Genomic DNA, 25,557 nt, shown 5'->3' with positions numbered 1-25,557 from the left:
GACCAGCTAGAGATTTATCAACTTGGGGATACGTCCAGACTTGTGTGTTTTAACGAGGTGTTTGGTCCTCTGTCCCCTCCTGGAAGGAGCCCTCATTAGCTGAGAGAACCTGGCTCTCGATGGTATATGAAGTCAGGGTGGGAACACCTATAAGTATGTGCTGCCTGAATGCAGGGCAACCACCAGAAGCTCAATTAACACCAGAAAAGCAGAAAACCAGGGGCAGAAGGGAGGCTGCTGCATCTCCTCCTGCTGCCCTCCCCACCCAGGCAAAGACAAGGTCCCTCCTGCCTTGTACCCCTGGACCCCTCTGTGCTGGGTCTGCCCTGGGCACAAGGATAAAGGAAACAAGAACCCTGCCCTCAAGGATCTCAAGTCTACTCAAAGGAACAGACTTAGACAACTGTAACTGGGCCATTAGTGGGGAGGAAAGCTTCATTAAATGTTTTGCACACCTGGAGAACTGGCAAAGAATAGGTGTTGTCAGGGAAAGAGGTAACCCTCAAACTCAATTCTAAATGTCCAATGTGGGGTTACCGAGTGCTAAAGGCAGCAGAACAGTCCTCGGAAAGGTAACTGCCTGGCGAAGCCATGAGCACAGAGCAAGGGCACAGTTAAGACCTGCGGGGCAGAGCCGCACGGCTGGTCCATCCGGGACTGAGGAGGTCGGGAGCACAGGGGGCTGGCAGGGAACTTGACCCAGCGGTGTGGGTGGGCTGAGGCCAGCATGGGCTGGTGCTCTGAAAGGGCACTCTGACAGCCGGGAAGGAGAGTTATGGGAGGAGAGGCAGAGACCAGAAACCAGGTGAGGTGCTCTACTCCCAGCCTGGACCTGCCTCAGCCTGCTGCTGTTTGTGTGTATGTGCTGGGGGTTGGGGGTGGTTAAGAGAAAATGAGAGCTGGGAGGTACCATTGGGGCAGCTGTGCTGAAGCAGGGGCGCTGGAGTTGAGGGGACGTCCCTCACCCCAAGGGGAGCTGCTGCCTGGGGCTCTCCCTTGAAGAAAAAGAGGGAGGCAGGAAAGCATTAACAGAGAGACATTCCAACTTCTGGTCTAGGTTCCTCCCACAGTGACACCATTACTAAAGCAGCTGGAGACTCAATAGGAACTCACAGATGCAGAAACACTTTCCTACGCCTATCCAAACGTGCCTCCTTAGCCTGGTGTATTGTCCACAGAAACAGCACTTCTGTTCAACAATCAAGACAGAATAAGGCTCCAAGCCCTAGACCCTGAAGAAGAGGTGAAACTGGCCCCAGTTTGAGCCTTTCCAGTTCTGACTTGGGCCCAGGGTGGGGAAAAGTCAAAGAGGGGTGCTACGGAGGAGGACAGGGGAAACAGGAAGGGACTGACACTGCCAAGGGCGAACCTGGTGGGTTTCACAATATCACCCCGTTGCCCATCCTCAGAGCTAGGACAGCCCCATGTGGGGCAGAGGGACTTCCTGTCGGGCAGGCGCGGCTGCAGCAGGAGCTGTGCTCTAAGGGCACTTAGAGGGTAGGGCAGTCACCCAGAGTCTAACGCACCCTGATGATGCAGTGATAAAGCCCTGGGTTGAATGCCACCACGCCTGGGCCCAGACACTTCATGTCTCTCTACTGCCCAGAGAGTGGGTAAGAGGATGGGGAGGGGAGGTTCCAACTCTCCTGGGCAGGCCTCCATCCCGGCAGGTGGCAGGGCCCCTGGCACACCAGTGGCTGCTAAGACGACCTGGCCCATGTGTCCACTGTCTAGCAGGCGGAGAGTTCCTTGAGGGCAGATACCTGTCTTACCAGTCTGAATTCATGGGCCTGACACCATCTACATCAGGTACAGCCCAGTGGGTCGAGCTCACAGATGCTGGGTGGGAACCCGACTGGCAAGTTTGGCTCGATTTCACCTTGCTGTGTGACCTTGGGCAAGCTCTTTGACCTTTCTGGCCTGGTTTTCCTCATCTAAGAAAACAAGGGCTATCATACCAGCATAATGGCACTATTACAAGAAAAAAATGACCAGGGACGAAGAAGGCCTGCAGCTTTGTCCAGGGAGCAGACTCTGAAGGGCAGGGAGAAAATCGGGCTGGTGCAGGAAGGGACGGGCTGCAGAGAAGCCAGGGGGTCCACACGCCCATACTGCTGGCACCTGCAGAGGTCACAATAAGCTTTCATTTTCATTGTTCTCACCTGGCGTTCTCTGCAGAGCGAGCAGATGGACAGTGTCACAACTCTGCTTCACAAAGACGTCAGACGATGTGTCAGACAATCTGTGCAGAGGGGAGAGATCGTCCGATTCCCCACTCAGTGCTTCACCAAGAATCAGAGAACTGGGCAGGGGAGGGTGGGGACTAACGACCTAGAGCTGAGAGGCACTGCTCTCCTGTGGGTGAGGACATTATTCCCTAAAGGCCTGTGAGCAGAGAGAGAACAAAGTGCAGGGAGCTGGGGGCTGGGGAACAGTATCAGGGAGCGGGAGATAAGGGCTGCAGGTAAGAGCCGGAACTAGGTCAGCAGCAGAGGGACAGAACAAGGGGGTGCCCGAATCCTATGGGGGACAGGGAGGGGTCAGAGACGACTGAGGTCCTGGTTGGGACTCACTGGGAGAATGAAGGTGCCTTTGACAAAAAAGTTGGCAGTGCTTAAGGGACAAAGAAAGGGTACGGCAGCTTTCAGGACGACTATGGTTGAGGCCTGATGCCTGGCATCTGATGAAGGCTGATGCAGACAAAGGCTGAGGGTCCAGTGCCTGTCCGGGTGTCCTCAGCAGAGGAAAGGCTGGCCCCACCATCGATACGCCAGCTCGAGGCCCAGGCACCAGCACGCCAGGCGAACCCATGGCCTTGCCCCAGGTGAATGTGACGTCCTGCGTGTGGCAGAGTGTGAGTGTGGGGAGCGGGCCACAAGCCACCTCTGGTCCTGTTCTGCCATAAGTGTGACTGAGGAACCAGTCGTGCACAAAGGAGGCAGCAGATAACCCCTTCAGCAGACAGATATAAGTCAACAAATACTGGCGGGCTCCTCTGTGCTAGGTACTCCACACTGGCTGCTAAGGAGATGAAAAGAACAAGTAGGCACTTAGCGTTCAAAGACCAGGGTGGGGACTCAGCCTGGGTCCACGGACAGGATTCCAGAGGACCGTGTTCAGACACACACAGGCCAGGTGTGAAAAGGCCTCATTTTTCTGGAGTAAGAATCCAGAGCTCTTCAGATTCTTAGGGGGGAAAGGACCCAGAGGAGGTGACAACAGCATGGTGGGCTGGGGGGTTCTCTGGGTGGCACCTGAGGTGTCTGGGGAGGTTCTCCAAAGAAGGACCACCTGTCTTGCATTTTAAAGGCTGAGTGGGAGCAGAGGCTGGGGAGAGGGCAATAGAGGGAACAAGAGGCACTGTGAGTGTGAGAGGCTTGCAAGGGCCCTTCCATTGTCCCCACATCCCCTGCAAGGAGAGCCCTTGGAAGGTCACACCGAGGGCAGGGCAAAGACCAGTCCCCCTTTGCTTCATACCCAGCCAGCCTGGACCAGTTCCTCTGAGCAGCCAGGCATGGCTCCCAACTCTCGCCGGGCCCCTCAGTGTAAGAGGCGCTGTGGTATGGAGGAAGCCTGGCAGCAGGACTGGACAGGCTGGTGGTAAGAAAATCACTCTCCACTGCTGACCAATGGTGAGACCGGGGGTAATGGCAGGACCTCTCTGAGGCTCTGCTCCCTCCCCTGTGGGGCTGGTGCTATGTCACCAGGGTGTTTGAGGATTAAATACAGTGACTTGGGTCCACTGTCTGATGCAGGACCCCATATGACCCCCACCGTGGGAAGCAGTTTGCTGGCATCCTGGGGAGTCCTGAGTCCTGCCATCCATAGGTGACGGGGCTGACTGTTGCTGCATCCTTCTTGGGAACAGGTGGCTCCCTCTGCTCTTATCCCCTACCCCTCTGCCCCAACCTTTCGCCTCAAAAAAACCCCCAAGAAAGTGGATAGTTCTGGGAACCACAGCAGACTTAACAGGTACCGGGACCCAAGGCCCAGATCCAGGCTGGGAGGCAGAAGGCCTGTTAACTGTTAGACCAACCAGCAGAGAAGATGATCCATACCCGACATTTTTTAAACGTAGTAAGGTGTGAATGGAATGCACTATCCTTTTCTGATAGTGCTTTTTTATTTTCTGCCAAGTTTCTGTAAATGACAAACTTTTAATTCTTAAAATTGAGGCTCAAATTAAGAATGACCTGTCTGATTCCTTCAGGGATGAGTGACAAGGGCCCCAGACTGGAAGAGCAGGCCCACATCTGTGAGGCCTCCCCAGAGAAACCTGATTCTGCATCCACCACAAAACTCCACAGCCGCTCACAGATGGTTGGTGGGTTTCAGCACTTTCCCTGGCTGTGCGGCCTGAAGGTTTCACCTCTTTTCAGCAGAAGGGTGTTCTTCCCAGGCAGGCTCTCTAATGATAACTGACCCAGACATTTGATTTTACATGGATTTTGTCTACATAAGATTGTTTGTCATCTGTCTTCCCTGCTAAATTGGAAGCTTCAAGAGGCCTGAACATCAGTTCCCCAGCACCTGGCACATAACAACACCTGGACCAACAGCAAGCGAATGAATGACAACCTGGGGGAGGCAGGATACACATGCTAATTCCCCCCCTTACAGATAAGGTTCCCCTCCCCACATTGTCTGAGCCTCCCAACAGTGCTCGTGTGTCAGGCATCACTAGGCTTGCCTCAAGGATGTAGGGACTGAAGCTCAGTGACACCTAACTCAGGTCTGTGTGTGTCTGATCCCACACTCTTTCCATCTGGGGGACACAGACAACCAGAAGCCCGGTGCCCTGCTGCCACACACGCTGTGCCTCCTACCAACATACCTGCTGTTCACCCTTTAGCTGTCTGTTCTATCCTCCCCTCTGACAATTACCTGGGTCTCTGTTTCTTTCCTGCAGAATGAGGGCAAAAATTCCAACCGTGCCCACTTCCTAAGAGTGTGGTAATCTAACTAGATGCCATAAAACCAGAAGACTTCCCACTGGAAGGTGAGCTCTGGGTACGGCTGGACCCAACTGTTACTCATCTCTGTTCTACTGTATTTTTTATAATAACAACAGTCATAACAGTATGCCAGGTAATTGATTGATTATTCAGGTAAATGAAAGCCTATTATTTGATCAGCAAAAAAATCTAACAAAGTCAACAGTGCTTTCTCCTTTCACAGGTAAGAAAATTGGAGGCCAAGTGCTGTTAAACAACCCACCTGAGTCGCACCACTTGGAGTTGCCAGCGCCCAAAGGGTAGGGTGAGCCCCCACAGAACCTAGCCCTCTGCTCTGGCCCTAGTTCTGCCCCACCTCAATACACAGATGGTCTCAGTGGCATCTAACGGCACTCAGCATCACATCGGGGTTGGCAGCTCTTCCCAGAGTCGCTTCAGAGAGACATGACCAAACTATCAGGATCCCCAGATGCAGCCATTTCTGGGCCAGTCACTCCAAGCCCAGGAAAGGATCACAAGGAGATAAAAGAGCAATGCATGTAGCAGTGTCCACCGCTGTGTTCCTCGTAACAGGGGGAAGTGGAGCCATGAGGTGAATGTGGCCTGCCAGGCAGTGAGGCAGGCCAGCGGCTCATGCACCTGGCCAGAGTGGTCACTGAAGCAGCAACATGAAGGGCAGCACCATGAGACAGAACAGGACTGCAAGGGGCATGGAGCCCACACACAGAACCGTGAATGAAACCATGGCAACGCCTTGAGTACAATGGTCACAGACCTCACAGGCTCACACAACAAGACCGTGGGCAGTGCTTCTTCCATTTCCTTTCATTCTGTTGTCAAAATGATCTAACAACAAAATGATTTAAAAACAAAAGTGACATGAGGAACCTAGCTGCCTGTGGCTCACTGTCTTGACTGTACTCACACCCCAACAGGCTCTCCTGCCCTTCACCTGGCTCAATGGGAAGGCAGGAAACCGTTGGTGGCCCTCAGGTCCGACACAGCCCAGTCGATGTTTAATGACCTTTCTCAAGCTTAGAAAAAACAAAAACAAAACCCAAAAGCCAGCCGTGCTGAGGCAAGAGGAGGGCAGACAGGCCTGCATACCCAGTGTCCCTCTGTGTCCCGGGAGGGACTGGGCTCAGCAGCCGCACTGCAGGACGAGCGCCCTCCCCATCAGGCCAAAATCTCCCCCTGAATAATCAGCATGAAAATTTCAGTTAAGAAATTAACTGATGGTGAATGGTGAGGTTACCCCCACCCCCTCACCCTGCCCCACCATTTCTCTTTTTTTGGAGGAGGAAGACGCCTCCTCCACCACAAAGCAGAACTCACAACCACTGGGACTTCCTCACCATGTGAGGCTCACAGCTGAAACATGAGCAAGCGGATCCCAACGGCAAATGATAAGGTTGTTGAAGCTCAGAAGCCGCTGTCTCAGCACCGCGGGGCTGGCCAGGAGCCCCCTCCCCACAGCCTCACAGGGGACAGCCAGAGTCACCAGGCACAGCATGGCGGCTCAGCCAGTCAGCTGTAGGGAACGAAACACCGCCTGAAATCTCAGGTCCCGAGGACATGCGGCTGATGTCTGACCCTCTACAGATCCTCCAGGCTGAAGTGCAAACAAGCTCCCCTTCGCGCTGGAACTCTGGCTGATGGATTCTGAGGCTGAGTCCGGGAGGGAGGTCCCAGGGAGCCTATCGTGTGCTCACAGAAGTAGCAAGCAGGGGCCTGAAAACCCTAGTGAGTGGCCCCTGAAATGACACCCTCCCATCTCCCCCCACACCTACGTACCTAGTCACACTGATGCTGGCTGCCCTCATAATGGTTCCCCCAGAGCAACCAACGGGACCACACTGGTTTATTAAAAACCTGTGACCAACTAAAACACACAGCTCTTCTCCATGTGGACAGGTGTCAAAGCACCCCCAGTTCACGCCTGAACAACGGTTTTGGCAACTTAATTGTCTTAGCAGGCTTCACACACAGTAAAGTTCATCTTGTTGGCATGGCTGCTGCCTACAAACTCTTAAATAAGCCCCTGGACACTTCCCAAAGGGCAGGTCTGCTTTTCCTTGAGAAAAATCTCAGCCCAGCCAACTCCCAAATCCATGTGCCTGTCCAGTTACTTCATTTCTTCAAACAGATATTTAGAGTGCCTCTGAGTCTCGTCATCTGGCAGACAGAAAGGTGACTAAGATGTGACAGCTGCCCTCGGGGAGCCAAGGGGCAGGTGAAAGGGGAAGTAGACAGGTGAACAGAGAGCCCCACACAGCATGTCCAAAGTGAGGCCGGTGGCTTCCTGGCACTACAGAAATGCCAGTGACTAAGCTGAGGGGAAGATGAAAACTGAGCTCACCTGGAGGAACACTCAACACAGAGCAGGCAGGGCAGGGAGCACCGGAGTAACTGGAAGGAGTGAGTGTACTGAGCCTGGGCTCTGTGTCCACGGAGAGAGTTGAGACCTCCAAGGTGTACTTGGAGGAGGAACCAGCATGGGAAGGCCTGGCCCACAGGCTACAGACTTTATCCTGCAAGCACTGCGGAGCCTGCTAAAGTCGAGGACAGGCAGGGAGGGGGCAAACAATGTGATTAGAGTGTTATTTATACAGAGCTTGCAGAGAGAGCCAGAATGGAATGGGCAAGGGTCACTGGTTGAGGCCACTGGAAAAACAAGCCGGGTACGGGTCAAGAAAGCCGCCCTCGTATCCCAAGAACAGCAGATGGCAGTTGCCTCTGAATCTGTCTGGAGGGACAGCCCCTTCCGGCGGCTCTGTGCCATCTTGTGCTCACAAAGCTCCACACAGTTCACTTGTCCACACAGGGCCTCTGGCCCCCACAACTACCCTGGGATCAGGCATTACCACCCCGTCCAAACGAAGAGGTTCAGAATCACCAAGGGACTTACTCAGTGGCTCATAGCTAATAAAAGATAAGGCCAGCATTTAAACTGAGGTTTTCTGATTGCATCATGCTTCCAAAACTCTTTCAAATAAATAGCCCCGAGGCTTGGGTGTGCTTTCTACACAAGAGCCAGAGAAGTGTCACCATGTCCATTATCAAATGAGAACAGTAACAAAATCACAAACTGTTAGGGCTGCAAAGACCTCAGATATCAACCAGTACAACATGAACTAGATTCAGTGGCCCAGGGAACGTGTTATAAATAAAACTGATCAAATCACAATCTTCCAGGGTAGGGCCTGGGAATCTGAATGTTCCAAGAGCCCGCCCACTCCCAGGTCACACTTCTACCACACGGCCTGACTGAGGAGCCTCTGAGTCAGATCACATCCCTCCTCTTGAAGAGGCTGACCCCGGGGAGGACATGACCTGTAGGAGGCCACCCCAAGCTGCCTGAGGGCCTACAGTGGTTGCCACGGTGGGCTCTGGATCAGAGCAGGCAGGATGAGAAGAAACACAGACAAATTGCTCATGCAATGCAAATCTCCTGAGGGCCACAGGAGACCCAGGTAAAATGTGCAGCACAAGAAGGGCAAGAGCCCAGGCTAGACTAGACCTCAGGTTCTTGATTTCAGTTTGACTGGTATGTTGTCTACTTTGCCATGCTGCGTGGAGCCATGGGGGAAGGTGACTGGAACTGGAGTTCCCAAGTCATTCAATGGGCAGTGCAGTGCCCATGCCCCTCCCTTACTTAGGAAGGCTCCACGGGTAGCCCTGGGGGAGGAAGAGCCAGCTGCACTACAAAGAAGCTGGAAGTGCCCCCCACTCACTGTCCCAGCTTAGGGGAGGGGGCCAGCAGCAGACTTCTCTCTGGCAGCAGTGGCAGCAGAGCAAGCTGCAGTCCCTAGTACCTGAAGCCAGCAGTGGGTTTTTTGCCAAGCTATTTTCCTGTGAAATGCTGGGTTTCTTCCTGGCTGTGTACCTCCAAGGTAGGCTCTCTCTTTTTTAAAAAAAAAAAAAAAAAAAAATGAACAAACAGACCAGCCAGAACAGATTTCTCTTGCTTGCAACTAAGTATCTTGGCTACACAAGACCATTTATAGCAACAGCCTAACAACAAATTAGGAGCATCACTTTAAGCATTCCAAGTTGTCTTAGATTGCCCGGCTCATCTGATCCACAAGAAGATCCTGGATGCAAGCTGGACAAAGGTTTCGACGCCCAGTTTGCAAATGGAGAAGCTGGGCTCAGGATGTACAGTGTTCTGTGGACTTGGTCCCAGCAACCCCCAAGTCCATCACAAAGGCCAGTGGCTAATGAAGGCAAGCTAAGCCATTCACCTGGCCTGGGGACCCTCTTGCCATCCCTCCATCCCAACCCGGAGCAGAACCTGAAACATTCAGGGCCCCAACACTGGCACCCGAGTTCGAAAAGCAAATCCTTTACAAGTCATTTCCCAGGCAAGTCAGCGGTTTACAGAGCAACAGAGTGCTCTGAAGCTCCTAGGAGACTAGAAGCTATTTTAACCTCTGATCAGCTGCTTCTCGGAGTGTCACAGTCTGAGAAGTAAAGGTAAGACAGCTGTCTCTTCTCTCGTGTGACCTCCAAGTGATAAAATCCTAATTAAAACCAAATTTAAACTACAAGCCAGAACTGGCACATTTATTTGTGGAGGAAAATATTGCTTAAACAAGGTCTTTTAGTCCTCACCTACACATACTTCCTCTGGAAGCAAAGCATATTTTTTTAACCATGTGCTGGGCTGAAAGGCTGAGAAGGCAGAGCCACACAAGGAAGCGGTGCTGTGGGACTCGGCCAAGTTCTTGAGCTTCTCAGAGTTTCCAAAACTGCAGAGGGGCGGTAAGCGAGGTAGCGCCTGTGACGTGCTGAGCTCTGTGCTGTGGCTGGACCAAGAAGTCCTTGAGCAGTAGGCGCCAACCACGGTGATGATGGTGGTGGGGCCCAATGCTCTGGCCTGCGCCTTCAGTATGAGGCCCTCGAAATTCTACCGCCCAAGTCAGGCCTGCTCCCCTGACCCCACCCCCACCGCTGGAAAGGGTCACACAACAGATTCCCCGCGTGCATGCCTCTCCCTCCCTCACTTCACCCAGAGCAGCCACCGCCAGTGTTGTCTCAAGGAAAACCTAGCCTTTGCCCTTGAGCTAACCAGTTTAGAAGGGTAGATCCTACGTGCATGCAGAGGACCTCAGTCCAGGTCAGAAAAGCTAGCCTCAGTGTGCAGGGACCTGGGGGCGGGGGGCTTCCGCAGGGGGTTTCCCCAAATTCAGACACCTCCACATCTGCCTGTTCTGCCCCTGCCCCTCCCCTTCTCCCAGGCCTCCAGATAGCCATCCCCTCTCCATGCACTCCACTCAACCCCTCCTGAAGTGTTTTCTCAGTGCCTTCACTCAGCCCCTCCTCCACGTCGAAGTATGCCACCTGAGGCACAAAGCCCAAATGGGGACAGGACCCACAGGCCAACCAATGAGATACAGCGGGGAAGTGGATTTACACTGGGTTCAGAACTCCCTCCTCCATGTGGCCTACTACGTGCAAATGTCACCCCAGCCCCTGCTGGAAGGAAGCCCTCTCTCCAGGACACTCACAGCGCTCAGGCACCCCTCTGCAGTGCACAGCAGTACAAGGTATTATAACCGGTGTGCATGGGTCAGTCACCCCACTGACCTCAGCCCCCAAGCCCTTCCCAGGCCCAGCCCACAGCAGGTGCTCCTCAGTAAGAGTAAGGACAGCAGGTGCACAAGAAGGGCTCCGAAACTGACTCCTCACCCCAAACTGCTCAGCATTCAGCCTCACTCCCTAACGAATCATGGACTCCTGGACCCAGGGCAGGAAAGTTCTGCTCTCACCAGAGGACGGCCTCTCCCAGGGAACCAAACACACAGGTGCTCTTTCTTTAGGATTCAAATTGCCCTGCCAGAAATCTAGTGCTGCCCTGCCCTGAACACAATGTGGAGGGGGCCAAGAAGCGCCGTCCTTGAAAGGACAAATGTTTTCTGCTCCAGCCACTCACAATTTTCTCTGAACAGAGCAGCTCTTGAGAGCCCTGAATCAAAACAGCCCTGGAGTGTGGATTTTACTCCCCACGGGGTGTCGTTACCACAGCAACTGTTTTTCCTCTTGGAATTCTTTCAAGAGTACAAGCTGTTGCTTCCCTCCAAAGCAAACCCAGGGAGAAGCCAGGACACCAGGGAATAAGGAAAGGGCCCTGAAGGAAGGAAGGCCAGACGTGATCAAGCCACATCAAGCTTTGCCACGGGGTCTCCCAAATCTCTGCAACGGCTTAGAAACTAGAAATGGCGAGTCTTTTCCATTAGGGGAGGGTTGTGTGAGCTGGGGAGGTGACAGTTCTGAGGGCATGGGGTGTGGTGCACGTGGTTTTGGGGAGGTATGGGATGGAGGTACTGAGGGGGTGGGAATATGGGGGTAGGAGGTTTAGTCAGGGAGGGGGTTGTTGTTTGGGATGTACAGGGAGGAGTGTGGGTAGAGGGGCTGTGGAAGTGTGAGGAGGTGTGGGATGCAAGTATGTAAGGGAGTTGGATGGGGGTTGGAGGGTGTGGGGGGTACACTGCTGTGTGCATGTGTGCTGCAGATGGGTTGGGGAAATGTGAGGGTGTGGGTTGGGGGGAGGTGTTCTTCAGTACCCCAAGATGAAACATAGGGCATATCTTCCCTGAAACAAGGACATGAACTACATTTCAATTCCGTATTACAGTACTTAGTACTACAAATCAACCACATCCCAGCCCAAGGGTCTGCAGGGGTCAATTTATTTAAGTTTGAAACAAATGACCTAGAAGCAACTGCTTGAGGCAACTCATATTTCTAGTCAGAACACCCCAGTTGGCTGGTCCAGAGCACAGAAAGAGAGTGGATGGCAAGTCCAAGCAGGTTTGGGGAGCTGGGCTCCACAGGTCCCTGCCCTCCCTGGGAGTCTATGTTGAGTCCCCGACTGGTGCACAAAGCCAAGAGGTTCAGAGTCATGGGACACAGAACACCCAGAACAGTGTCACTGCATGGAATGCCTGAATGCTTTGACAAGGTAAGTTTGAGCTGTCCCTTCCCCAGGCAGCCACCTATCTACTGAGGGGCTGGCATGAACTGGGACTCAGTAACCAAAAAAAAAAAAAAAGTTACTACGACTATTATTGTAGTAACAACAACTATTATCAAGATGTTGTGGGAGGTTAGCAGTATGTCTTATCTAGGATATGCCAACCATTCTCAAGGAAATAGTCTTTTCTCTAAAAAACAAATGCCAAATAATAAACAATACTGAGTCACTGATATCCATAGGAGGGAGGAAAATCTTGACCTCTACCTCACACCATACAGAAGTAAATAAATTCTAGGTGGACTGGCAATCTAACAGTAAAAGGTAAAACAAGAAAACTTCTAGAATGTAACATAAGAGAATACCATCAGGACCTAGAGTACGTAACCACTGCTTTAAACAGGCTACAGAAGGGATTGGGGGGAAAATGATAAATTGGGCTACGTTAAGTTAAGAACCTCTGATCATCAAAGAATGCAATTAAAAGCATGAAGAGTCAAGGCTCAGAGGGGGAGAAGATAGCTGCAGTACACATGTAGAACACGACTCGACCAGGATTGGAATAAAGAACTAAAAATCAATAGGAAAAAGTGTCAGGCAACACAAATTCTTTTGCTGCAAAAGCTAACAGAAAGATTAAAAACCAGCTCGAATTTCAAGATCCCTCTGCTTTCTAATTTCCTGTCCGCCATCAATGAGGCCTTGGCAAACACCTGGTTACATCTTGTAAGGCCACAGAAGTCACCAGAAGGGGAGACTGAGGCCTGAACAACCGTGTCAGTGGAGGAGCGAGAAAGAGGGACCTGGTCTTCTGGCTTCCTGTCCAGCGCCCCTTCTGCTCCATGAGGCTGCCTCAGCCACCACAGGTGAGCTAAACAGGAAAGGAGCCAGAGCAGCTATGCATCTACCTCCGGGGGAAACATCTACCTCCCGAGGCTCACCCCCTTGCCCAGGCCTGCAGTTTCTCCCTGGGATATGAGACCAAGCTGAGGGAAGGTGTCCTTCTCTGCCCCTTGGCCCACGGCAGAGCCCCTCCCCGCACAACTCCAAGGGGCAGCCAGCACCCAGCCCACCCCATCAGGACACAGCCATGAGGTGGTGGGATCCCCGGTGCCCATCTCCAGGGGGTGGTCCTGCGTGACTCTGTACAGTCCCTGACCCTCTCTGGGTCTCTGCTACCTCACCCATAAAATAAAGGAGTCCTCACTAGAGGAAGAACACAAGTATAGCGGAAAGAACAAAGGCACATACACACCTCTCATTTCTCAACCCCTTTCTGCACACACCATCTCACTTCATCTTCCTCCCAGGAGGTAGGGGTTCCTGCAGCCCTCTTCCAGCTGAAGGAACGCCAAAAGACTTATCTATCTCCTGGTCTCAGAGTTGGCAGAGCCAGGTGGCAGAAGCAATCTGTCCAGGCAACCCCTGGTGCAGGGAACCTGAGGGAAGCCACCAGCCTGACTCAGAAGCAGCACTGGGTTCACACGGGAGTGGCCCTCAGGGTCTGCCCACCTACAAGGACAGGGCGGGGTGGGGTGGGGTCGGGTGGGGGGAGGACAGGAAGGCCACCAGCCCCACAACACTGGGCCAGCCTAGAGAGCAAAGCCACAGGGGCACAGCCTCAGCTGCTGCCACCTCTCCTGAGGGATCAGTGAGTCTTACAGTTGGGGTGGGTGAGGCCTTAAAACAGCGGAAAGGAGGCCCAATTCACAGTGAGGCTATAGCTGGACCCCAGTCCAGCTGGCCTGGACTCCACTGGTACCCTTCCCTCTCATGCACATTTCCTTGAAACAGCTGCACCAAGCTCACCAACCAGCCTGTCCTGCCCAAACCCATCCCAGTCCTTACCTGGCTTCTCTCAGCTCCACTGCCCCCTCCCTCCGAGTTTCCTCTGAGGACTCCGCCGAACGCCTCCAGGGTGAGCCTCAGGGCACTGACTGTCCCCCTCTCCTCCACCTTTGCTCTCTACCCAGAGGACCTCATCTAGCCCGAGGGCTTCAAATCCTACTACACAAGCATCTCTCTGCAGTTCAGACACCTGCCTAACAGTATTCCTCCACTTAGATGTCTAATAGTCATCTCAGGCCTAACGTGGCCCAAACCGGACTCCTGATTTCTCCTTCAAAACCACTCCCCTGACTTACCTCAGGAATAGGCCCCGCCATCCACCTAGCTTGCTCACCCCCACAGTCCATCCTCCAGGATGTCTCGTAACCCTGTCCAAGTGCCACTGCCTCCCACCTGGGCTAAAGCGGCAGCCTCCTACCTCCACACACAGTCGGGGCAGGGCACTGGTGCTCATGCTTCCAATGGCTCCCATCACCCTCAGAGTGAGGTCCAGCCCCTGTGGCCCCAGTCTCCCAGGGCGCCTCTACTCTCTCATCCCCACAACCCTGACTGTACTCCTGCCACACAGGGATTCTTTCTGCCCCTCAAACAAGCGAAGCTAGTCCTCTACCTGGACTTGGAGCGTCCTTCCCTAGATCTTGGTATCCCCACCCCCACCCCAACCCCTTGATCTCATGTCTCCCACTCAGAGAGATCTTCCCATCCTAGGGTAGCCACGCAGCCCCTCCCCCCACCCCACCTACTCCTCAAACACTATCTTCCCGGTTTGCTTGTAGTTAACCGCCTATCTGCCCCTCCCATGTAAGCCCCTTGGGGCAGGGAGGCAGTCTTATTCACAGGCTGGATCCCCAGGGCCTGGCACACAGCTGGCGGCTGGCTGCAGACCTCCTGCAGTGAGGAGGGCAGGAGTGCTCCAGGGAGAGGAGGTGTTCTACTTCCTTTCATCAAGGGAGAAAGTCAACGTAGTGATCAGAGATTTCCAGAAAAATGCTGTATCAGAGTCATCCAGGGAACTTTAAAAATGCCTGGATTTCTAGGCTGTATTCCAAGAGCTCGACAGGAGGTCTGGGATGGGGCCTGAGAAGAGATTGCAAATTGTCTCCCCAGGTGATCCTGACACACAGGTAGGTCTGAGAACCTCTGACTGATCCAACATCTTTACTTTACACATGAACAAGTCAAGGCCTTCTGAAGGGATGACTCAGTCCAAAGTTTCAACACTGGTTCAACACATATTTCTGTCCGAAGTCCAAACATCGTACCCATAAAGTTCTCCCTCTCACTGGCTCTATGACCTCTGGGTCTGAGCAGAGGTGGAGAAGAGGTCAGTCCTTAGGATCAATGGGAACTGCACACTTCACCTAGGTTGCAGCTCTGCAAATCCACTTTTTTTGTTAATCTAACATTCTGCACTAAAAATGAATTCCACCTTCAAGGAATTAGGGCTAGGCTGAATAAAGTCAGGGGACCAAGAGGATGTCCTCTTTGCTTCCATCAGAAACGGGGCTGGCTTCATGCACTGTCACCCTGCAGAGAGGGCGGGAGGACCACCTAGCTCCCCCACTTCCAAGAGGGTGGGTGAGAAAGAACAGACACCCACATTTATAAAAGACCCTGAGCTGGACACTTCTCAGACCTCTTTCTCTGTATTCCCAGCTACTGATGAGTTCAGAAGCCATGTCTGGATTTTACAGACAGGGATAGGAAGGCTCAGAGGTTTAGCGATCTGCTCTGGTTCCACAGACAAATGGAGCTGGGATTTAAACCAGATCGTCTGGCTCCAAAACACATGCTCTCCCCTACGCCACATGGCTCCCACCAGGCAGCCTGATGGCAATTTCTGTGTGTGATGGGAAGGGGACCCCATCCTGGGGGCTGCTTGTTCCTAAGCACCTGGCGGTGAAGAGAGGAGGGATACAGGGCCAGGGCTTAAGGGACCATCCAGGGGTGGCCACATCTCAAATCACTGACTCAAGAGGTCCCTTCAGCCCCAGGTTTTCTGGTCTATTAAAATAGGGAGAAACTAACACCTACCTCAAAGGGCTGCTTTGGGGACTGAACAAGTCGTGAGATCCTGTCACAATCAGCTACGTAAATGTGACTGCCACCCTGCAAAAGGCTGTCAATGCAGGAGGCATTGGCCTCCTCAAGTGACTTAGTGATCAGGCTGTTGGGCATGGGGATGTGACCACAAGGGGTGGGGACAGAGACAACTTCCTGAGATAAACAGGACACAGACAAGTTGGACTCCTCACCCAGCACACTGGGCTCTCCTCCACCCTCAACTGCCCCCTACAACTCACCAGCCCTTCCCTCCAGCAACCTCTTCTGCCCTCACAACCCGCATCGGCCAGGACCTTTCCTGGTGCACCCAAGTCAGAAAGTATCAACGAGCTTCCCTCTGCTTTGGCACTACTTGAGTGTGAAGCTTACAACTGTACCGCTGAATGGTCAGCGCTGAATTCCACTGGGCACACACACATCTCAGGAATAAGCTTCAGGTGGAGACACTGGCCATGATGATGGACAACTTCAAAGCACTCTGCCCCAACTCGAGGCTCCCTGAGGCTAATCTGATGGTCATCTGGGTTTCCACCCACCCTCTCCCTCTTAGCTCTCAATAAATGGAACTTCAGGTAGAGACACAGTCTCTTATGAGTGGCACTAGAGGGAGTTAAGTCCTCCAGAGATGTATTGTCCTGTAAGGCAGCCATAAGTCAAGTGTGATTGTTTAAATGTAAATTAGTTAAAATCAAATAAAATTAATGATGTGTTAGCCACATTTCAAGAGGCCAAGAGCCACGTGTGGCTAGTGGCTACGGCACTGAACAGCACAGATTATGTGTAGAACACTGCCACCATAACACAACGTTCTACTAAACAGAGTTGCTCTGGTCTCAAGAACCAAGTGAAAAACAGGAATTGCTCTTGAACCTGCAACCTGACAGCCAGACATCAGCCCTGAGGTCACACCCAACCCCTGAGGGGCTGGCCAGGCAGACAACCAGTCTCCCTCTGTCTCAAGGTAGAAAGACACAGGCCAAATGTCGGGAGAGCCAACAGCCAAGGGGCAAGTGTTTGTGCCAAGTTAATCACCCTTAGAAGATTTGGCTACCGAGGAAGAGGTCAGACAAGGAAGTGGCCTCACAGTTCCCAGCTGGACAGCACCATAGAAAGATGCCATGGAACTTCATTTACAGCCTTGAACTGTTTGTTCACCTATTCACCCAGCTTGGAACTTCTGGATGAGCATCAAGAAATGAGGTTCAAATACAATTCCGAAATATGTGTTCCCCGGGCGGGTTGGCTGCCCTCCCGGCTGGAAGCCCTGGCTCCTGCAGAACTTGGCCACCAACGAACCCAGCGGCACTTTTAGACCTCACTCCTGTCCCAGTCACTGCCAACTGCTTGCTCTCAAACCCTCTGAGGCATCCCCAGTGTCCCCTCGTGCTCCTAAAGGTTCCTATCTCCGAACTGCTCCCCTGGAACATTCCGTTCCAGCTACTTTAATACTTCCATCCCAGTCCCATCCCCACGGCTCAGCCCACATTCCATTCTGCCTTCCCAGGAAGCGTCCCCAGACCCAGCCTGACTTTCCCAGGAAATGAACCCCAGCAGTACAGTCCAATATCGTATGTGGTCTTTCCCCTGTCAGCCTGGGCTGGCTGACCTACAGGATGCTGCTACAGGCAGGGCTGCACTGTGCATAAAGCCCCCTCCTGAGCAGGTCTTTCTTGATCTGGAATCCAGGAGTCACTTATGTTCCTTGACCTTACGCACCTCTGAACCTCTTCTTTTCTTGCCCCCTCAAATCAGTCATGTCAGGTGGGCTAGCAAGGAAGCACTTTGTAAAACTGCAGAGCTGCCCAACTATGACAGAGACTTACTGCTGAATAATACACAGAAACTTTAAGACCCTAATCTTGTCTCCACCTGTCACAGTCTCAGAACTGATTCTTCCACACTGCACTAGGTTTGAGTTTATAGTCTGGTAGGGGGAGAGGAAAAAGATAATATCACGAGGAAAATCAACCCCATGCCAGAAACCCTGATGCCTCCAAGAAAACCACGCGCACAGGAGGTATCTGTGAAGTAACTGCCACTGAGTGCTAGGTGACCAGCAGGGAGCCACCCTACAGGGCAGACAGGCACTCTCCATCAGCACAGGCAGGCTGAGGCAGCACTCGACCCTGGAGTTGGTCCCACAGGGGCCTCATCCTCACAAAAAGGACTGATCTAAAAGCGGGGCACCACTTCCTCCTTGAGGGAGGAGATCCCTTGCTTCCTATCTGCCGGCAGCAGGCAGGCTGTTCTTCCTCCCCAGCCTCACCACCGACAAGTCCCACAAGAAACGACTATGGGCTGGAAAATTAACTTGGACTTTAGACCCCTGACTGTCTTTTCCCCAGACATCTACCCTAATAGTAATGTCACTCAAGAACTGTGGAGATTAAATGTGACATTAAAAACACAGGTAACAAAAGAAAAAATACATAAGTTAGACTTCATCAAAATTTTAAAAACCTTGGTGCATCAAAGGACACTACTAAAAGAAGAAAAAGACAACCCACGGAATGGGAGAAAATATTTGAAAATCCCATATCTGGTAACAGCTTAATATCCAGAGTACAGAAAGAAATCAGCTATCCAGGGGGGTGGAGGGTGGGAAGGGATAGACTGGGATTTCAAAATTGTAGAACAGATAAACAAGATTATACTGTATAGCACAGGGAAACATACACAAGATCTTATGGTAGCTCACAGAGGAAAAAATGTGACAATGAGTGTGTATATGTCCATGTATGACTGAAAAATTGTGCTGAACACTGGAATTTGCCACAACATTGTAAAATGATTATAAATCAATAAAAAATGTTAAAAAAAAAAAAGAAATCAACTACAACTCAACAACAGAAAGACGAACAACCCAGTTAAAAAGTGGGCAAAGGATATGAGTAGGTATTTCTCCAAAGAACATATACAAATGGCAAATAAGGACACGAAAAGATGTTCAACAGCAATAATCATTAGGGAAATGCAAATCAAAACTACAATGAGTTACCACTTCACACCCAGCAGGCTAGCTATAATTTTTTTTAAAGGAAAATTACAAGTTTTCCCAAGTAAGTAGAGAATTGGAACCCTCGTGCATTGCTGGTGGTAGTGGAAAATGGTACAGCTGCTGTGGCAGTTTGGTGGTTTGAGAAACCACCAAAAAGTTAAACATAGAATTACTATGTGACCTAGCAATTCCATTACTTAGGTGTAAACCCCAAAGAATTGAAAGCAGGGACTCAAATACTTATACACCAAAAAGTAAACCAATACACCAACGACAGCATTACTCACAACTGCCCAAAGGTATATCCATCAACAGATGACTGGATGAATAAAACATAATGGAGTATCATTCAGACTTAAAAAGGAATGAAATTCTGTTACACGCTAGAATATGGATGAACCTTGAAAATGCATGCTTATGCTAAGTGAAATAAGCCAAATACTCAAGAACAAGTATCTTGAGATTCCATTCACATGAGGTACTTACATTAGGCTAATTCATACAGACAGAAAGTAGCTTAGAGGCTTCAAGGGGCCAGGGTAAGAGAGGAATGGGGAGTTATTGCTTAATGGGTGCAAAGTTTCTGTTTGGAGTGATGAAAACGTTTCAGAAATAGTGGTGACGGTTGCAAAACACTGTGAATATACTTAATGCCAATGAAAAATGGTTAAATAGCAAAGTTTACATCACACAGATTTTCACCATAATAAAAACATATTTAAAAAAAAAGAACAACTGTGGCAAATAGGGCTACACCCATCCTTGTCAGTGGAAAGAAGGGCCAGAATTAGGACTGATTAGGATCTTAATCAGAAGGGACTAGGGCACATACATATGGGCAGCTTGGACTTGGGGCCTACACTCTTTTTCCACTATTGCTTTTGGGAAATGTAATTTACAAAATCTCAAGGAATCAGAAAGTAATACAGTGAAGTTTCTCAACCCACTCTCACCCTGTATCTGGGAACCAGTTCAAGTCAGGGCATAAAGAGAGGTACCACCTCTTTTCCTGGTCCCTCCTAACCCCAGCACTCACCTGGGTTACTTCCTAGTTGTTTAACTTTTGGGCAGACCACCTCACATTGATTGGCCTCAGTGTATCCACCTATAAATTAGCCCGCCTCCTTCCTTCTTCTCAGGTTTGTCATCAAGACCAAGTAAGATAAGTCAGGCAGGTGGTATTATTAACCATGTTAAATCTGAAAACACCATTGTCTCTAATAAAGAAATTAAACTGCTGGAGCCACAGAGTAAAATGGGGGCACCATGTACTCCCTATCTTTCTTTCCTTCTTTCATTCTCTCCAGAGCACCAACTCCAGCTAACATTAGACATACTGTGCTCGACCATCTGTCCCCACCAGCTAAACAGACCTGTGTGTGCTTTGCTCACTGTTGTACCTTCAGTGCCTGAATGACTGGTGCACACTAGATGCTCAGTATACACCTGCTGAAAGAATACATTACCAGCTCTAGTAACCCATTTTGAAACAAGCCAAACAACATTTTATCACCTGCTGCTGACCCACCTTTGACACCACTGCATAGAAACTGAAGGGTCAACTAAAAATTCTAACTTCCCCTTTCTAAGCAGGTAAAGGAACTGTAGAGTGGAATAATCAGGAGCTCCTGGATAGGCATGCCAGAAAAGGAAAAGGCTTCCAACAGAGTCAAGTTGTGGCTTCACCGCAACTCTCGTTTCTTAAAATGAATGCAAGGAAACTCCAAAGGCCAGTGAGTTCTCAGTTTCAAGGGAGAAGCCTTGTGACTTCCAAATGCACATTTTTCAGAAATGAGTTCACTGCCAAGAGCTTTCTGAAGTCAGAACTGTGAAGATTAAACCCAATTAAAGTAAGTAGTAATCAGTATGCCACAAACTGGATAACCTAGATGAAATGGACAAATTCCTAGAAACATACAATGTAACTAAACTGACTCATGAAGAAATAAAACATCTGAATAGACCTATAATTAAAAAGAGGACTGAATAAGTAACTAAAAACCACCCAACAAAGAAAAGTCCAGGGCCAGATAGCTTCACTGGTGAATTCTACCAAGCATTTAAAGAATTAACACCAAATCCTTCTCAAACTCTTCTAAAAAATTGAAGAGGAAGGAATATTTCCTAAATCATTCTATGAGATCAGCACTACCCTGATAAAAAAAAAAGCCAAAGATACTTTAAGAAAACTACAAATCAATATTCCTTATGAATATTGTTGCAAAAATCCTTTAACAAAATACTAGCAAACTGAATTTAATAGCATATTAAAAGGTTTATACACTATGGCCAAGTGGAATTTACTCTTGGTTGATTCAACCAGGATGGTTCAACATGAAAAATCAATCAATATAATACAGTAACAGCAAAAAAACCACATGATCATTTCAATTGATTAAGAAAAAGCATTTGACAAAATTCAACTTCCTTTCATGATAAAAATACTCAACAAACTAGGAACAGAAGGAAACTTCCTCAACTTGATAAAGACCATATATGAAAAACCCAAAGTGAACATCACACTCAATGGTGAAAGACTGAATTCTTTTCCTCTAACATCAGGAACAAAACAAGATGCCTGCTTTCATCATTTCTATTCAGCATGATACTGAAAGTTCTAGCCAGAGCAATTAGGCAAGAAAGGAAAAAAAAGGCATCCAAACTGAAACAGAGGTAAAATTATCTCTGTTCACCGATGAAATGATCTTACATGCAGGAAACCCTAAAGAGTCCACACATACACAAAAACTGTTAGAATAAATAAATTCAGCAAAGTTTCTGGATACAAAATCAACAGCATTTCTATACACTGGCAATGAGCAATCTGAAAAGGAAATTAAGAAAACAACCCCATTTACAGCAGCACCAAAAAGAATAAAATATTTAGGAATACATTTACCAAGGAGGCTAAAGACTTGCACAATGTGAACTAGAGAGTAATGTTGAGAGAAATTAAAGAACTTAACTAAACGGGAAAGACATCCCATGTTCATGCATTAGAAGACTTAATATTGTTAGGATGGCAATACTACCTAAAATGATCTACAGATTCAATGCAACGCCTATCAAAACCTCAACAGTGTTTTTGCACAAATAGAAAAATGTATCCTAAAATTCACATGGAATTTCAAGGGATCCCAAATAGCCAAAACGATCTTGAAAGAGGACTAAGTTGGAGGGCTCACATTTCCTGATTTCAAAACTTCCTACAAAGCTACAGTAATCAGAACAACTTGGTACTGACATAAGGACAGACACAGAAACTAATGGGACAGAATAGAGCATCCAGAAATAAACCCTCACATGTATGGTTAAATGATTTCCAGCAAGGGTGCCAAGAACACTCAACAGAGAAAGGACAGTCTTTTCAGCAAATGGTACTGGGAAAGCTGGATATTTACATGCAAAAGAATGTACTGGATCCTTACATCATACCATATACAAATATTAACTTAGAATGGATCAAAGACCTAAATGTAGGAATTAAAACTAAAATCGTCAGAAGAAAACACAGGGGAAAAACTTCATGATCTTGAATTTGACACTGGTTCATTAGGTATGAAACCAAAAGCAGGATAAACAACGGGGAAAAAAAAGATAAACTGAACTTCATCAAAATTTAAAACTTTGTGCATCAAAGGACATTATCAGGAAAGTAAAAAGACAACCTTGGGATGGGAAAAAATATTTGCAAATCATTTATCTGATAAGGGGTTAATATTCAGAATACATTAAGAACTCTTACAACTCAACAGCAACCAAAAACCCAATTAAAAAATGGTCAAAGGACCCAAATAGACTTTTCTCCAAAGAAGATACACAAATGGCTGCAGGCACATGAGAAGATGCTCAATATCACTAGTGAAATGCAAATCAAAACTACAATGAGATACCACTTCACACCCATTACAATAGCTATAATCAATAAAACAGAAAACAACAAGTGTTGGCAAGGATGTGGAGAAACTGAATCTTTGTGCATTGATGCTGGGAATGTAAAATGATGTGGCTGCTATGGGAAACATAGTGGTTTCTCAAAAAGTTAAACACAGAATTACTGTATGATCCCAAAATTCCACTTCTGGATATATACACGAAAGAACTTAAAACATGGACTCAGAGAGATATTTGCATATCCATTACTCACAGCAGCCAAAAGCTAGGAGCAAACCAAGTGTCCATTAACAGATGAATGGATAAACAAAATGTGGTATATACATACAATGGAATATTATTAAGCCTTAAAAAGGAATGAAATTGACACATGCTACAACATGGATGAACCCTGACAACATTATGCTGAATGAAATAAGGCAGTCACGGAAAGACAAGTACTATATGATTCTACTTATATGAGATACCTGCAAGAGTCAAATTACAGAGACAGAAAGCAGAATGGTGGTTGCCAGAAGCTGAGGAGAGAGGAGGATAGGGAACTATTGTTTAATGGCTGCCGAGTTTCCATTTGGGGTGATGTAAAAGTTCTGGAAATAGATAGTGGTATAGTTACATAATACTGTGAATGTCCTTAATGCCATGGAATCGTACACCTAAAATGGTAAATTTTATGTTATGTGTATTCTACCACAATTATTGAAAAAGCAAAAAATAATAATCAGGTCCATATTTTCAGCCCATGGAGAGAATCCCTCTTAAAAGGCCAGTTTTCCTGACACGTGGGGCATCCTTCCCATGTCAACAGGCCATAAGGATGCTATCTTGTCCTTTGTATTCTGACCTCAAGCCCAGTTCCAATAATGTGGGCCCTAAATCCAAGCCAACTAGTCAGGCTGACTAGCTACTGTTTATAAGGCTGAGGACTGAGCTTCCCGCTTCCCCAGGCTAGATAGTTTGCAGGGATAACTGTCTGACAGGGCTGACAAGTTGCCAACAAAAGCAGAAGCCAATCCCGCTGGCTTTCACTCTCTATTATTTCCCCTTTCACTTTCCCAAAGGACACCACACGGGCATGCAGAAAGGAAACAGGGGTCAGACTGCCCAGTCTGATCTTCTGAGTTGGAAAATGGAGTCCCTATTTCCCCCCATATTTCCCCCCATTCCTTGCAGGTCTAGATATTTAATATCCTTTGTATTTCTTACAGTTGAGAACAAAGCTTTCGCTCATGCAACAACAGAAGAACGAAATTATCTCCATCCTTTACAGTCTCTAGGGTCCTTTCATACAGATTACCCTGTTAAATCTCAAAGTAATCCACTGAGAATGAACGTGCAGGAGTTGTTATCCTCCACTGGAAACATGAAGAAACCGGAGCTCATGGAGACGAAGCAATTTGTCCCAAATCCCATATCCCTAAGTGACAGGATCAGAGTTTGCATACAAATAGTGAACTTCAGAGTTCTCTTTCCACTCGATTATTTCGGAAATATGAACAAAGTATAAAAGGAATGAGACCATTTTGGTGTCAACCAAGACCAAGGAAAAATGCTTCCAAGTTTGGCAACAAATAGGACTAGGAGGTCCATTCCCCAGATAAGAGCCTGGTAAAGAACTAAGCTCCTGCCTCTTTCCCTGAGGTCTACCCTAACCCAGAAACGGGTCTTTCCTTTAGATTTTTGGTACTCAGTGGTTCCAGCTGGGCACCTAGAGCACAGTACGGTTCTGCCCTACTGCCCTGTCCAAGGCACTCTGGCGGACAGACATGTCGAATTTCCCCAGGGGTGGAGACGGCTGGGTCATGGGAAAACAAGATTCGGCGTGCTCAGACGGGAACAAATCACGTCTACACCAACGAGCGTCTGAAACTAGAAGTGGCACTGGAGACCCACACGAGAAACACTGGAAAGGAGTCAAACGGTATGCGGCGCGCAGACCACTGTCCTGTGAGTTCTTGCACATGCGCGAAGACAACACCAACGCAGAAATAGTACCGCTCCGCACCACCAGACTTGGTGGGCGGGCACAGACTCCTCGCGCATGCTCCAGCCGCGTGCGCACGCGCATCCTGGACATCTCCCTTTTTTCAGTAGTCCCCTGCCCTCTCGTCGTGATGCGAAGTCCGAATGCTGGCTACCTCAGCCAAGGCCCTCACTTTGCATTCCTCACCTTGCGCCCGGTCTTCTCCCTTAGGGCCTTCAGCCGTTCCTTCCGTCGCAACGCCTCTTCCTCTAACCGTCCCACACCGGCCGTAGTAGCCGCCATCTTGCCCGCAGACCCCCTCTTCTCTTGTGCCGCATCGCGCAGGCCCAAGGAGTAGATGACCCTCTCACGGCCAATCCAGGGACGAGATTGGTGGAGCCGGAAGTCCTGAAAGCCAATCAATGCTGAGTTGCTATGGGAGGACCCACCCTCTTCCTACCCGGCAACTCGCCTAGCTCGTCCAGGACTGGCAAAGAAAAAAGCTCTAAGGCTCGATTCGTCTAACGCCTATCAGCGAGAAAGCAGCAAGTGGGATCAGACCTGAGTGAAGGAGGATAGAGCGCGTCGATCGCTCTGGTTTTGCCTAAGCGCCAACTACAGGTCACACTATGCTGGCCACTTGGAACGCACTGACCCATCCTTATCCAGTTGTCTTGATTGTCCAAGGCTCGAGAATGCCTTCAAGAGCCCTCCCTGACTCTCCTTTCTGACTCCAGCCTAAGAGGCCTGCCTCTCCTTTCCTCTCAAGCTGTCAGTAGCTCCCTGGATGCACTTATTCATGGGCTTCTAGGCTCTTCTCTGCCCATTTTCAGCTCAGACAAAGCCTAAGCAGAGCAGG

At 49.4% G+C, this 25,557-nt stretch overlaps 1 protein-coding gene across 3 annotated transcripts in view; it reads right to left on the bottom strand.

Moving 5' to 3' along the window:
- Window positions 1–25,057, bottom strand: part of CCDC12 (coiled-coil domain containing 12) — a 47,881-nt gene extending 22,824 nt beyond the window's left edge. For 2 of the 3 annotated variants that reach the window (XM_014558164.2, XM_014558166.2), the window contains exon 1: window positions 24,906–25,057. In XM_014558164.2, the coding sequence (XP_014413650.1) occupies window positions 24,906–25,001 (96 nt within the window). In that variant the 5' untranslated portion in view covers window positions 25,002–25,057. Of the gene's footprint in view, window positions 1–3,909; window positions 3,917–12,734; window positions 12,791–24,905 lie in introns of those variants that run through there. The other variant, XM_032458664.1, reaches the window with a different exon arrangement.
- Between the last annotated feature and the right edge of the window lie 500 nt (window positions 25,058–25,557).

The sequence above is a fragment of the Camelus ferus genome, chromosome 17 (genome assembly GCF_009834535.1).
Source record: "Camelus ferus isolate YT-003-E chromosome 17, BCGSAC_Cfer_1.0, whole genome shotgun sequence".
In the NCBI taxonomy this organism is placed as follows: domain Eukaryota; kingdom Metazoa; phylum Chordata; class Mammalia; order Artiodactyla; family Camelidae; genus Camelus; species Camelus ferus.
Note: the sequence above shows the minus strand (reverse complement) of the source record. Positions and strands in the feature narration are given on the sequence as shown.